This window comes from Molossus molossus, unplaced genomic scaffold (genome assembly GCF_014108415.1).
Source record: "Molossus molossus isolate mMolMol1 unplaced genomic scaffold, mMolMol1.p scaffold_m16_p_10, whole genome shotgun sequence".
NCBI lineage: Eukaryota > Metazoa > Chordata > Mammalia > Chiroptera > Molossidae > Molossus > Molossus molossus.
Window position 1 is genome coordinate 89,876,945 of NW_023425345.1, and position 14,951 is coordinate 89,891,895.

General features: G+C 36.7%; 1 protein-coding gene across 7 annotated transcripts in view; it reads right to left on the reverse strand.

The window, feature by feature from the left end:
• The window catches only part of CEP83 (centrosomal protein 83), a 141,144-nt gene that overhangs the window by 40,328 nt on the left and 85,865 nt on the right, over nucleotides 1-14,951 (reverse strand). For 6 of the 7 annotated variants that reach the window (XR_004958266.1, XM_036250810.1, XM_036250807.1 and 3 more), the window contains 3 exons: nucleotides 12,176-12,290; nucleotides 10,542-10,686; nucleotides 10,279-10,428 (listed from right to left, as the gene is read on the reverse strand). Coding sequence is in view for 6 of the 7 variants with exons in the window: in XM_036250810.1 (XP_036106703.1) it covers nucleotides 10,279-10,428; nucleotides 10,542-10,686; nucleotides 12,176-12,290 (410 nt within the window). In the remaining variant the exon portion in view is untranslated. The remainder of the gene's footprint in view (nucleotides 1-10,278; nucleotides 10,429-10,541; nucleotides 10,687-12,175; nucleotides 12,291-14,951) is intronic. The other variant, XM_036250808.1, reaches the window with a different exon arrangement.

Below are 14,951 nucleotides of genomic sequence, written 5' to 3' on the forward strand. Positions count from 1 at the left end.
AAATGTAGGCGTAAAAATTTCGGACATCATATGCAGCAGAATTTTCACTGATACATCACCTAAGGCAACAGAAACAAAGGAAAAAATGAACACATGGGACTACATCAAACTAAAAAACTTCTGCACAGCAAAAGAAACAATCATCAAAATGGAAAGGCAACCCACTGTATGGGAGAACATCATTGCCAATGATATATCAGATAAGGCGTTAAGTTCCAATATAGAGTGCTCATACAACTCAATAAAAGGAAGACAAAGAACCCAATTCAAAAAATGGGCAGAGGAGCTGAATAGACACCTCTCCAAACAGGACATACAAATGGCTAAGAGACATATGAAGAAATGCTCAACATCACTAATCATCAGAGAGATGCAAATTAAAACAATAATGAGGTATCACCTCACACCTGTCAGAATGGTCGCCATCAACAAATCATCAAACAACAAGTGTTGGCAAGGGTGTGGAGAAAAGGGGACTCTGGTACACTGCTGGTGGGAATGCAGACTGGTGCAGCCACTATGGAAAACAATATGGTGTTACCTCAAAAAATTAATAATTGAACTTCCATTTGACCCAGTGATCCCGCTTCTAGGAATATACCCTAAGAAGCCTGAAACACCAATCAGAAAGAATATATGTACCCCCATGTTCATGGCAGCACTATTTACAATAGCTAAGATCTGGAAATAGCCCAAGTGTCCATCAGTAGATGAATGGATAATAAAGCGGTGGTACATATATACAATGGAGTACTATGCAGCTGTAAGAAAGAAAGATCTCTTATCCTTTGAGACAACATGGAGGGACCTGGAAAGTGTTATCCTAAGTGAAATAAGCCAAGCAGAAAAAGACAAATACCACATGATCTCACTTATATATGGAATATAATGAACCTAACACTCTGAGGAATACGGTAGACCCAGAAACATGGAAGTAGGGCACAGACTGACATCCTCAGAAGAGGGGGTGGGGGGATGGGAAGAGATAAACCACAGAACTTATATGTATGTATGCATAACTAATGTACATGGACAACATGGGGAGGAGGGTGTCAATGGGGTAAAAAAGGAGAAACATCTGTAACAAAAAAATAATTAAAAATTTAAAAAAAGAGGAAGCACAGGATATTTACGACATGATCTTAAACTCTAAGGAATCCTCAAAGCCTCTAGTCAAAAATAGTAAGATCATAGGATTCAAAGTCAATACATAAAATTCAACTAACTATATTTCTATATGCTACCATGATTAGAAAGTAAAATTTTAAAAATAACTCCACTTATAATTACATTAAAATGCTTAGAAATTAAATGTAAGACAGGATGAACCTGACATATACAATTGAAAACTACAACACTTTGATGAAAGAAATTATAGATGGTTTAAAGAAAAAGAGAGATATGCCATAATCATGAATTAGAGAGACTCAATACTGTTAAGATGCAACTCTCCTCAAATTGAGAGAGAGATTCAACGCAATCCCAATCAGAATCTTAAGAAGTCTTTTCAAAAAGACAGAAAGCTGATTTAAAAAGTTATGTGGAAAGGCAAAGGACCTAGAAGGGCCGAAACAATCTTGACAAAAAAGAACAAGTAGAGGACTTGTGCTATCTGAACCAAACCTACTATAAAGCTATAGTAGTCAAACCAGTGTGATATTGGTATCAAGACAGACAAACAGATCAAAGGAATAGAACTGAGTTCAGAAACAGATACACACTTATACAGTGAATTGATTTTCAACAAAGTTAGCAAAATAATTCAATGGGAGAAAAGACAGATTTCATAAATAATGCTAGAACAACTTGATATTTAAGTGGAAATAAAAAACGAATGTCTACTATCACCTCATAAAATTCAAAAACTGACATTAATTGAGCCATAAACCCAAGTGTAAAAAGCAGAATACTAATCTTTTCTTAGAAAACATAAAGTTGTGTTTTGTTTGTTTTTTATTGAATTTAGAGAGAGAGGAAGGGAGAAAGAGAGAAAGAGAGAAACATCAATGAGAGAGAATTCTGACTGGCTGCCTCTGGGGATTTGGCCCACAACCTGGGCTGTGCCCTGACTGGGAATCGAACTAGCTACCTACTGATGCATGAGTCAACGCTCAACCACTGAGACACACCAGAGCCAGGCGAAAACATAAATCTTTGTGACACAGGATTAGGCAAAGACTTCTTGAATAGAATATAAAAAGACCTTGAAAATAAAAAGGATTTCATCAAAGCAAAAAAAATTGCTTTCAGTAGGCACAATTAAGCAAGCCACAGACATGGGACAAAATATCTGTAAAATATGTACAGTCGTCCATCGCCACAAAGCACTTTGTGCTTTGACTTTCGCGCTTCACTCTATCATGGTTTTTTCAAATATATTCCTTAAAAAGTTGATCGAGACAGTGAAAATGTTACAGCGTGCACTCGGTTGTCTGAGTCAATTATACACCCTGTATTACAATTAACATTAAAGTTACTGTACGTATGGACTGTAGGCCTATGTATTCGAGCACCCCAGGAATCCTTCAACGCCAGGTGCAACCGCTAGAGTCTGGAACGGATTAACCATGATAAACGAGGGACCACTGTATTGACAAAGAGTGTATATGCAGAATATATAAAAGGCTGTTAGACCTCAATAAGAACATAACATACCAATTTTTAAAATGAACAAAATATCTGAACAGACACTTCACAAAAGTAAAGTCACTTATAACCACACTACAAGTTGCTAAACATCACTAGCTATCAGGGAAAATCAAATTAAGACCACAGATATATTACTACACAGCCGCTGAAATTATTTAGTTAAAAAGACTGACAATAACAAGTGTCAATAAGAATGTGTGAAACAAATGAAACTCTCATTCATTGGTAATGGGAATAAAAAATAGTACAACCACTTTGGAAAACAGTATTACTTACCATATGTTATAAAATTAAATATATACTTACTTTTGACTCAGCAATCTCATTTCTAGATATTTAACCAAGAGATATAAAAACATATGTTTGTACATACATGTTCATAGCAGCATTATTCATAATAGCTCCAACTAATAACAACCCAAAAATGTGTCCATCAAGAAAAGAATGAATAAACAAATCATGTTATATCCTACAATGGAATACTAATCAGCAATAAAAAGGAATGAACTACTGACATATGCAACACCATGGATAAATCATGGATTGCCTAAGGCTGCGGACCGGAAGAGAAGTCAACTGCAAAGAAACATAGGGAAACTTGTAGGGTGGTAGAACTGTTCTCTGCTTATACTGTGGTGATGATTATAGACCTCTATGCAATTACCAAAAGTCATCAAGCTGTACATTATTTAAATGGGTGATTTTCACTTTATGTACATTAAACACCAATAAATTATAAAATCTTTATAATGGCAAAAAACACAGAAAGAAGTAAAGATACAAACAGAAATTAATGAGGTAGAAAATAGAAAAACAGATGAGTCAATAAATCAAAATCTTAGTTTTAAAAAAACCACTCAATTATATGCTTAAAAATGATTAAAATAGTAAATTTTGTTCTGTATAATTTACCAGAATAATACATAAAGCACTAAATGACCTGATTAACAAAGAGAGGAAGAGACTTCCAGTCAAGATGGCGGAGTAGATAAATGCTGTGCTCCCCTCCTCGCAGGACCACATCAAAATTACAACTAAATTATACAACAACCAGTCTTGAGAACCACATGAAGACTAGCTGAACAGAACTCCTATTAACTAAGCATATATATATATAAAAGAAGCCATCTGATACTGGTAGGAGATGTGGAGACACAAAATGGGCTGATCCTATACCCACATGCAGTGGTTAAAAACTGGGAGAAATATCTTGGCTGTGGAGGTCCTACGTGAGGAATGAGGAGTCCCAGCCCCACACATGTGGACCAGCCTGAACCTCTTTCAGGGGCCATTCCTTAAGCTGCCAGCCTCAGTCCCCACAGGATTTTCCTAAAACCTCTCAAAGGCCCAAACCTCACAAACCCCAAACAAGCATGCCTTGCATGCCTTGTACCTCTTGCTAAACAACCCTGGCACTAGCAGCAGCTGGCCTCAGTTCACAATACAGCCTCTCCCAGGAGCCTGCAAGTCTAGCACAGACAGCTGCCAACTGCAGATCACTTTTTTTATCCTCACCAGAGGACATTTTTTTTTTTTCATTTATCTTCAGATAGAGTGGGAGGGAGAAAGAGGGGAAGAGAGAAACAGAAACGTCGATGTGAGAGAGAGACATCGACTGGTTGCCACCCACACAACCACAACTGGGACGGGGACGAACCGCAACCGACGTACATGCCCTTTAGCAGGAACCGAACCCGGGACTCTCTGGTTCGCAGGCCGACGCTCTAACTGCTGAGCAAAACCAGCCAGGGCATGCAGATCACTTTTTAGCTCCTATCAAGTGGCCAAGCTGGGCACAGGCAATGGCTAACCTGGCCCTGCACCAGAGCCCCTCCCAAGAGGCCCCAGAACCAACACACCCAGTGGCCAGCTTCAGACCACACCAGAGAACCACCCAATTAGCTCCATAAACAACACCCAAAACGTGGACTCAGCAGGCACCAGAGCCCCACTATAGTGAATCCCACTCTGTGAGGTCAGCTCCCACACTACGGCTCATCCACTGTAGTCGCATCCAGTCCTCACAACCAGTTAGCCTGAGGACCAATCCAACCCACTGCTGTGCCAACAGCAGTCAAGGCTCAACTACAACAGGTGGGCATACACAACCCATACAAGAGACATGCCTGGAGCACCTGGCTCAGGTCACCAGGGAGATGGGGCTACTGGGCCCCACAGGACACCATGCCAATAATGTGAGACATAGCTAATCTAACTAAAACATAAAAACAAACACAGGGAAGCAGCCAAAATGAGGAAACAAAGAAACATGTCCCTATTGAGAGAACAGGACAAACTCCAGAAAAAGAACTAAACAAAATGGAAGCAAGCAATCTAGCAGACACAGACTTCAAAATACTGCTTATAAGGATGCTCACAGGGAAGAACAGATGCTCTCCATGAGAAATTCAGCAAAAACAATGTGAAACTTAAAAAAGGAGGTAGAAACCATAAAAAGAACCAGTCAAAAATAAAAAATAATTTAAATAACAAATATATGAGACAGAATCAACATCATACAGATGAAGCAGGGGACTGAATCAGCAATATGGAAGACAAAGTAGTGGAAAACACCCAAATGGAACAGCAAAAAGAAAAAATAATTTTTTAAAATGAGGATGGTCTAAGGGACCTGTGGGAAAACATCAAGTGTACCAACATTCAAATCATAGGGTTACCAGAAGGCAGAGAGAGCAAGAGATTAAAAATCTACCTGAATAAATAATGACTAAAAACTTCCCTTGCCCTGCCCAGTTTTGCTCAGTGGTTAGAGCACTGACCCACGGACCAAAGGGTCATGGGTTCGACTCCTGGTCAAGGGCATGTATCTGGGCTACAGGTTCAAGCCCCAGTTGCCAGTCAGGATCATGCAGGAGGCAGCCAACAGATGCCCTGCCCCTCACTTTCCCTTCCACTTTATCTAAAAATTAATGGAAAAATATTCTCGGGTGAAGATTAACAACAACAACAAAAAACACCTCCCTAACCTGGCAAAGAAAATAAGACACAGAAGTCCAGGAAGTACAGTTGAGTCCTAAACAAGAAGAATCCAAAGAGGCCCTGTATCAGACAAAACAGATGTTTAAACAAAGGCTATACCAAGAGACAAAGAAAGACATTTCATATACAATAGCCAAGATATAGAAGCAACTAAGTGTCCATCAATAGATGACTGGATAAAGAAGACATGGTACATATATATAATGAAATACTACGGGGCCATAAAAAAAGAATAAAATCTTACCATTTGTAACAACACAAATGGTATTATGCTAAGTGAATTAAGTCAGAGAAAAGCAAATACTATATAATTTCACTTATAGGTGGAACCTAACACACAAAATAAATGAAAAATCAAAACAGAAATAGACTTACAGATATAGAGAACAAACTGCAGATTGCAGATGGGCGGGGAGTTGGGGGACTGGATGAAAAAGGTAAAGAGGTTAAGTACAAATGGGCAATAACAAAATAGTCACAGGAATATAAAAAGATAGCATAGGGAATATAGTAAATAATATAATATAGTCAATATTGTAATAAACACGTAAGGTGCCAGGTAGGTACTAGACTTACTGGGGGAGATTACTTCAGAAGTTATATAAATGTCTAACCACTGTAGTATACACCTGAAACATAATAGTGAATGTCAACTGTAATTGAGGAAACAAAGCATATACACAAAATAAGAAATGAGCAAGAAAAAATAAGCATTGAAACAGTGGAATTAAAAAATAAAACACTATTTTGTAGACCTCTATGCAAATACATTTGAAAACACAGATGAAATAAATAATTTATGAAAATACAGATTATCAGAACTGATCCCAGTAGAGAAAGAGAACTTAAGTAGGCTGGTTTCTATAGAGGAAACAGGTAGTTACCAAGGCACTATCCTAGAAAAAGGTACAAGCCCAGATGGTTTCACGGGAGAATTCTACCAAACCTTCAAAAACCAGATAGTCCATTGTCCCATATTTGTCCCAGAGCACTGTAAACCAAGGAAATCATCCTAATCTTTTTTTATGAGCAAGGATAAAATTGATTCATAACCTAATACAGACATTACAAAAAAACAATTACAGATCAATTACTACATAAAGAAGCATTAACAAATAGAATACACTATCACCTAACACAAACAAAGATCAAGAGGACTTTATTCCAGAAATTGTGGTTGGTTCAAGATTAGGAAATCCACTAATATACTATGTCGATAGTGCCAAGGATGAAAAGTTATTATCTCCAGAGATGCTAAAAACCTTTGACAATTTAAAACATCATAGTTGATAAAAATAAAAATAAAAACTCAGGAAAATAAAAATTGATAGATACTTTCTTAAATGATAAACTATACATATACTTTAATCCTAAAGCTAGCTTCTTAATGAAAATACAGAAGAGACATTTCCACTATGATCAGGAACAAGGCAAGGATGCCCACCATCTCCAAAACTACTCAATACCATAATGGAGGTGCTTGACACTGCAACTAGATATATCAATTACAAGCATAAGAACTGGTAAAGAAGTAAAATTATCTGTATGTGTAGATAGTATGATGGTATACCTGAGAAATGCTACGTAATTCATAATAAAACTAACTCAGTAAAAGACTTTAGTAAGAATTTTAGGATATAAAATTAACATATAAAACTTGTTATGCTTCATAAACAAACAATAACAAGCTAGAAAACAAAATGGGGGGAAAATATTGACAATAGCAACAAGGAAAATTAAGTACTTGGGAATAAACAAGAAATATGTCATAACTACAAAGTTTTAGAACGCTCCTGAAAGACACAAAAGAAAATTTCAATAAACTGAAATAAATCTGTTCTTGAATAGGACAATTAAACATCATAAAGATGTCACTTCTCCCTAAGTTGATTTAAAAATTTAAAGAAATCCCTCCAAAATACCAACAAACTGTTTTATGAAGCTAGATACTGATATTCAAGTTCATATGGAAAAACCAACATAAAAGATTAGTGAATAAACTACTGTAAGAGAAAAACTAGAAAGACAGAATAACTCAATCAGACATTAGAACATCTATGGTAGTGGCTCCTGAACAAACAGACCAAAATAATAGAATAGAAAGTTTAGAAATATACCCAAGTATAAATGAAAATTTAAAATATGATAAAGGTATTTTCAAAATCATTGGGCAAAGACACCTTTATTAATAAAAAAAATGAGACAACTCTGGCCAGTTTGGCTCAGCGGTTAGAGTGTCGGCCTGCAGTCCAGAGAGACCCGAGTTCCGTTCCCGCAAAGGGCATGTACTTCGGTTGCAGTTTGTCCCTAGCCCTGGATGGTCGTGCAGGTGGCAGCCACTCAATGTCCCTTTCACATAGATGTTTCTCTCTCTCTTCCTCTCTCTCCCTCCCGCTCTGTCTGAATAAAAACTGGAAAAATGTCCTCGGGTGAGGATTGAAAAAAAAAAAAAAGTGGGACAACGGGTTCAACTTTTACAAAGTAAAATTAAATCCATACCTCACAGCATACAAAAGAATACACTCCAAATAGATCAAGGATCTCAATAAATGCAAAATATAAAACCATACAAGTGCAAAAACGTGAATTCCTCTGTAACTCGATTGAGGAAGAGACTATGATATAAAATCCAGTGCCAATAAGATATAATAAATTTTATTATACAATAAAAAGTTTGTATGACAAAAAATACAATTAAAGTCAAAAGACTGGCAAAATGGGGAAGTATTTGCAACATAGTTCACAGAGAAAAGACTAATATTTCTAATAAGAACCCATAAAAAGCAAGGGTAAAAACACCAAAGAATCCAATAGAAAATAGGGAAAGACATGAACAGACAATTAAACAAAAAGACATAAAAATAGCCCTTAAACATAAAAACAATTGTTTAATCCCATTTTTCATGAGCAATACAAATTAAGTTACACTGAGATGCAAGTGGTACAATTTTCTTGAATGGGAATTGGAAATATCTAACAAAACTACATAGGTAATAACCTTTTGACTCACCTATTATTCATGTCAGAAATATACGCGACTTCCAGTCAAGATGGCGGCGAAGGCAAACACGGTATCGCCTCCTCCCACAACCACATCAAAGTTACAACTAAACTACAGAACAACCATCATTCAAAACCGCCTGAAATCCATCTGAATGGAAGTCCTACAACTACGGAAGTAAAGCAGTAGCCACATCCAGACTGGTAGGAGGGGCGGAGGCAGACGGGCTGGTCCCACACCCATGTGAGGCGGATAAAAATCAGGATACCTTGGCTGGGAAGGTCCTCTCTGAGGACTGAGGGGTCCCCGTCCTATACCAGGCACCCACTCATGGTTCCAGTGCCAGGAAGAGAAGTCCCCATAACTTTTGGCTGTAAAAACCAGCAGGAACTGAGGCTCAGGGAGGCTGAGGCGGCTGGAGCCCCAGGCAGCTCCTTAAAGGGCCCGCGCACGGACTTATCGGACTCTCTCCCTCTGAGTTTGGAGGGGAGGCAGCTCCAGGGGCACCAGAGACATGCAGGGAAGAACTGAGCTGTTTGGCACTGGAGCGAGGGCTGGAGAGGGGGCTTTGTCCGGGACAGACATGCTGTCAGGGGCCTTTGTTCCTCTGGTGAGCCCTGCCCTGGGGCGACAGACAGCCGCCATATCTGGGACGCCAGCAACCTGGCTCATACTGGTTGCCCCACCCTGGTGATTCCCTGAGGCCACGCCCAACTCAACTTTCAGGCCCACCCAAGCTGAGGCCAGTTGCTTAACCATAGGATTGGCCTGTCTTGGATCCTGCTTCAGGTTTTCCTAAATCCTTTCAAACAAGCAGCATCTGGTCTCAGATAGCCCCATACCTCTCGTTAAGTAATACGTAGAAACAAACACAGGGAGGCAGCCAAAATGAGGAGACAACTTGAAAAAGCTTCCAATGGCCAAACCTGAGACAATCTGAGCAACAAAATAAATTATAAAAAAGATTATAAGCCATAGAATAAAAAAAAAAATCCGTGCATGAGAATATTTAGTTTCAAGTATCTCTCCATAATTATATATTACAAAGAGAAAAAAGTGGTCATTTTGTAGTGAAAAAATCTGGCAGACATCATTTTAATCAAGTAATTAAAGTTAACATCACCAGTAAGGGGACAAATAATAACAAACCTCCTGATACGATGCACTGAAGACACGTTACTTTGACTTTGGTGCTATTTTTGCTAAAAATGTGTAAGTTGAATTTAATTAAATGTATTAATTAGCAGAATGTAAGACAAACTCAAACTGGAGGGAAATCTACAAAATAACTGGCCTGCACTCTACCGAAGTGCTAATGTTTAATATTAAAGGAAACTAAATAAAGATAATGTGAGATTTTGGACTGGATCTTGGACCAGAAAAAGGGATAGTTGGTGAAATCTGAATAGAGTCTATAGGCCTGATAACAATAATGTTTATTTGATTTCTTAATTAATGTTAACTTGGTAGCTTTATTGTAATATGGTTATATAAGATTAACATTAATATTTGGAGATCTGAGTGAAGATCATATAGGAATTCTTTGTACTACTTTTATAATGTTTTGTTAACTCTGAAATTATTTCAAAATGAAAAGTTTAAAATATATATACATATATATTTATAACCTAATACTTTGAAGTTCCCTTCTGGCCGACTCTTCTGCCATCTGTGAAGCCCGCAATTTCTCTTCACACTGATCCTTTTCAGACTGCCTGCAGACATCAGATTCCACTTTCTTTTTCTCTAAATCCACTAATCTGTTCTCAAGTTCAAGCCTAAAACAACAGATGATAATTATGTTACAAGAACTACAATAAGGATAATGTAACAGCAAAATGTGTTCATACGCAAGGAGGTTTAACACAAAATAAGGTAATTATGTACTTACTTTTCATCTTGTAATACCACAAGCTTTTGATAACCTTCTTCCTTGGCAGCTTGTACTTTACGTATTAAATCACGATCCTTTTCTGCTAAGAGCACTTTGTGGTGTTCAACAGCTAATTTGAGAATTTCATTGTCTGACTGTAATCCTAGTATTTTTTAAGGAGAAAAATGTATTAGATTCAATCTTATTAAGATAAAAAATCGCAATTAACAGCAAACATTAATAAGCTGGTAAGATAACTAGAAAGTCACTCTGAAGATACATTCTCAAAGATCATTACATTAATAAACTTTTCATAAGAATAAAACAAACTAAAAATCAGAGTTACTTTTTCTGTCATTATTTTATTTAGCATACACACATAAAACATTAATAAAAGGTTATATACATTTATTTATTTGAATTTTTAAAGCTAGGGACATCAACCTGGATGGATGACAGCCGAAGAGGTTAAGTACTTACTTCACTTTAAAAGAGTTCTGCAACCTAAATCCCACAGAGAACATCATCATAAAGCTGTTTAGAAACAGAGTGAATAAAATCACAGAACCCTTCAAAACCTATCATTCTAGTAGAATTGTCAGATGTCTCGTAGAAATATAAATTGGAAACCTTCAACTTTGTCCAATGAATTTACAAATCTTTCTTGTAATGAGGTGACAAATATTTTGCAGACAGAAGAACTAAAATTTATATAACTCCAAGTTAAAAATGAATGCAGAACTGGATCCCAAACTCTTCAAATTCTTACGAAAATTGACTCCCTAACTCTATGTAAGTTCATGTGTCAACCAAGTAGAAATTAATAATGAAAACCATCATTCATCCTAAGTTCTGTCTGAAACTACAGAAGCCACTTCAACTAAAGACCAACTTGAGGATAGTTACAGGCAGCTTATTTAACTACTTAAGAAAAGTCAAGGAATCTTGATGAGAAAGACATTCTAAACATTAAACTGGAGTTTAAAGATAAGCCTAGGCTACCCCTGGCCAGTGTGTCTCAGTGGTTGTGGCACTGACCTGAGCACTGAAGGGTCTCAAGTTCAATTCACAGTCAAGGGCACATACCTGGGTTGCAGGTTCGATCCTTGCCCTGGTCAGGGCACATGTGGGAGGCAACCTATCAATGTGTCTCTCTCACATTGATGTTTCTCTCTCTCTCTCACACACACACACACACTTCCTTCCACTCTCTCTAAAAATCAATAGAAAAAATATCCTCAGGTGAGAATTAACAAAAATAAATAAACAAACAAATAAGCCCAGGCTGAACTAAGCTCAATCACTGGCTTAGGATCTATATAAAAATATTCTTAAATGTAAAACTCGGCCTGGAACGAATAATCACATGATGATCTAAACAGATTTAAAATAATAAACTCAGGAAGTATAAAATTTACATTATAAAATTTCACTTAATATATGTATTAATCAAGTAACTATAACATAAACATAAGATTTTTTTTTTTAAAGTTAGATCACAGAACGAATATCCAACATATAAACAAAAATAATCCATATGTTCTCTAACATTAAAATTCAATTAAGCTGAAAATAAAAATTCAGTGTGATCTATTTTAATAATTTTAATTTCTATGTGAAAATAATAAAAAGCATGGGAAATTATATATTACCATCCAGTTCACTCTGAATCTTATTTCTTTCTCTTTCTAGCTCACTTTTAGCTCTTGCTGCTTCCAGTTTGATGTCTGTTATTTCTAGTTTGTTTGAATGTTTAAGTTCTTTTACCTGTTGATAATTAGAAATTGAAATTACTGTTGGTTATTTCCGTGCCATTAACTGCTTACCCTCACGCCTTAGCAGGATGAGAAAATGCTGCAGTAGTATATAGTAAGCACCTTCCACGAAGGACGGTGTTTCAGTGCCTAGAACAGTACTTGACATCAAGAAAACAGTTTTTTCCTAATAAAAGTGAATCTTTCCTTTTAAAAAGAGTGTTGGTGACAAGAAGGCATTCCAGGTGTAAGGAACAGCATAGAAAATGTTACATAGGTATAAGGTAACAGTGCCTGCTTGAAAAGCAAGCAAATGTGTTATAGGTTGACCAAAAATCTGAGTGGCAGGGAATAAACTTTATATACCATATAAAAAAGTTGTGTATCCTGTTAGCTATTAAAGGTGGTACAATTAATGTCGTTTCAGAAAATTAACTCTAATTACAAATGTACTCAATTAAGATACTGAAGGTAAAGAAACCAATTAAGAGGCAAAGGATTGACAAGAAGGATCAGTTGAATTTGGTGACTAATGTATGTATATATATATGTATGTGTGCATGCACACATATGTGATGGCTGTGGGAGGAACAAGTATGAAACTTATAAATCTGATTCTTTTAAAGCCACAAGTGAATATAAATAATTGTCAATGTTCCCCATGTAATCAACTGATCAATACCAATTTTCTGTCTTCCCTGAAACATCCCTTTTGGAAGTTGAATAATTCTAGTTCATAAACAGCATTCCTTCATTCTTTCAATAAATATTGAGTATCTATTATGTGCTAGGCACTGTTTTAGGAGCTGGGGATAAGTCAGCAAACAAGAAAGCTTTCTCTCTCCAATCATCTGCACTACCCTAACATTTTCCATATCCCTTCCCTTTGGTAAGGTGCTTCTAAAATTAGAGACAGTACTATCAGGAGGATTTAACCAATACAGACACAAAGGTTAAATAAACCTGCATTCTGACATATACTAATGTATAAAAGTATAGAATCAGAGTAGAAAACCATGAATACATACAGGTGAAATATGTGAAACGTGAGATGATGGGAACAGGAGGATAAAGGATGATTTACTTGAGTGTAGTAATAATCTAAAAAACTGGAGTTGACAGAAAGAAATCAAGAAAAGGACCTACAGTCAAAGAGGGCAAGGACGAGAAAGAAGTCCTTACTGAAAGAAACTCCATCTACGAAACGTCTTGAAAACATTGGAAGCAATGGTTGGTGTAAAATCCCCACTGAAAGAAAATAAATGAAAAAGCAAGGACTATACTGCCTGTGTACTGCTAACCACATGAAGATGCATCCCTCTCCAAATTAACTTGTACATTTTTAAACAACATGACATAAAATAAATATCTTGTGCTGACATCAGTTTTTGCATTTTTTTTTTACCCTCACCCAAGAACATTTTTGCATTTGTCTTCAGATAGAGCAGGAAGGAGAGAGGGAGGAAGAGAGAGAGAGAAACATCGAGTGGTTGCCACCCACACAACCCCAACCGAGACATGGGACAAACTGCAACCGAGGTACGTGCCCTTAGTGGGAACTGAACCCGGGACTCTCTGGTCCACAGGCCAATGCTCTAACCACTGAGCCAAACCAGCCAGGGCCGTTTTTGCATTTTTAAATCTTTCTTAAGTTTTTTTCAATGAAAGCAAGTCTCCTAGAACAATGTTTAACTACATGACAGAAGCTAAGAAATTATATTTATTTAAATACTTAAACTTTCTGTAGATTGGGTTTTACTACATTATAATTTCATGGACAGACAGAATTTAAACTCTAAGTACTTTAAATTTTTGACTACAATAAAAATCCATTCTCTGTGACAAATGTAATTATAACCTGTTATTACATACTAACTGTAAAAGGTTAAGAATGACCTAGTCGCTCATTAACAAACCACACTATAGCTGATTTAAACATGAAGTGAAGCCCGGCTGGTGTGGCTGAGTGGCTGAGCATCAACTCATGCACTAAGAGGTCGCTGGTTCAATTCCCGGTCAGGGCACATGCCCAGGTTGTGGGCCAAATCCCCAGTGCGGGGCATGCAGGAGGCGGCCAACTGATGTTCTCTCTCATTGATGTTTCTATCTCTCTCCCCCTCTCCCTTTCTTTCTCTAAAAAAATTAAATATGAAGTGACAATTTACAGCCATTTTATGTTATAGAATCTTGATTAATTTCAACAAGAACTACAAAATAAAAATCTATTCTTAATTCATTCCACTCTGACATTTACTGAAATGAGAAAACATTTTTCAAATAAATTATAATTATTGAAAATGAAAGAACACTGGACAAGAAGTCAAGCAACAAGTGAAGTCTGTCTTCAGGTCTACTTTTTTACTAAACTAGTAGTACAAGCTCAAGCAAGGTACTTGTCCTCTCTACATTCAAATGTACTCATCTATGCACCTAGGTGAATTTAAGTTTTTCTTTAGTGCCGCATTTGTATAACCCTAAAATGATGAATGCACTATACTAATATTAACTTCCTAAAGAGTATGTAAAAGAATACTTAATAAAAATGAAAAACTGATTAAAGTATTTATTGCTTAGATATGACAGTCATACTTTCTATGAGTAATCTGAATCAAATGCCAAATAGTCATAACGTTTCTTTCTGCCTCTACATCCCTGGTTCTTAACTTCTTCTGTG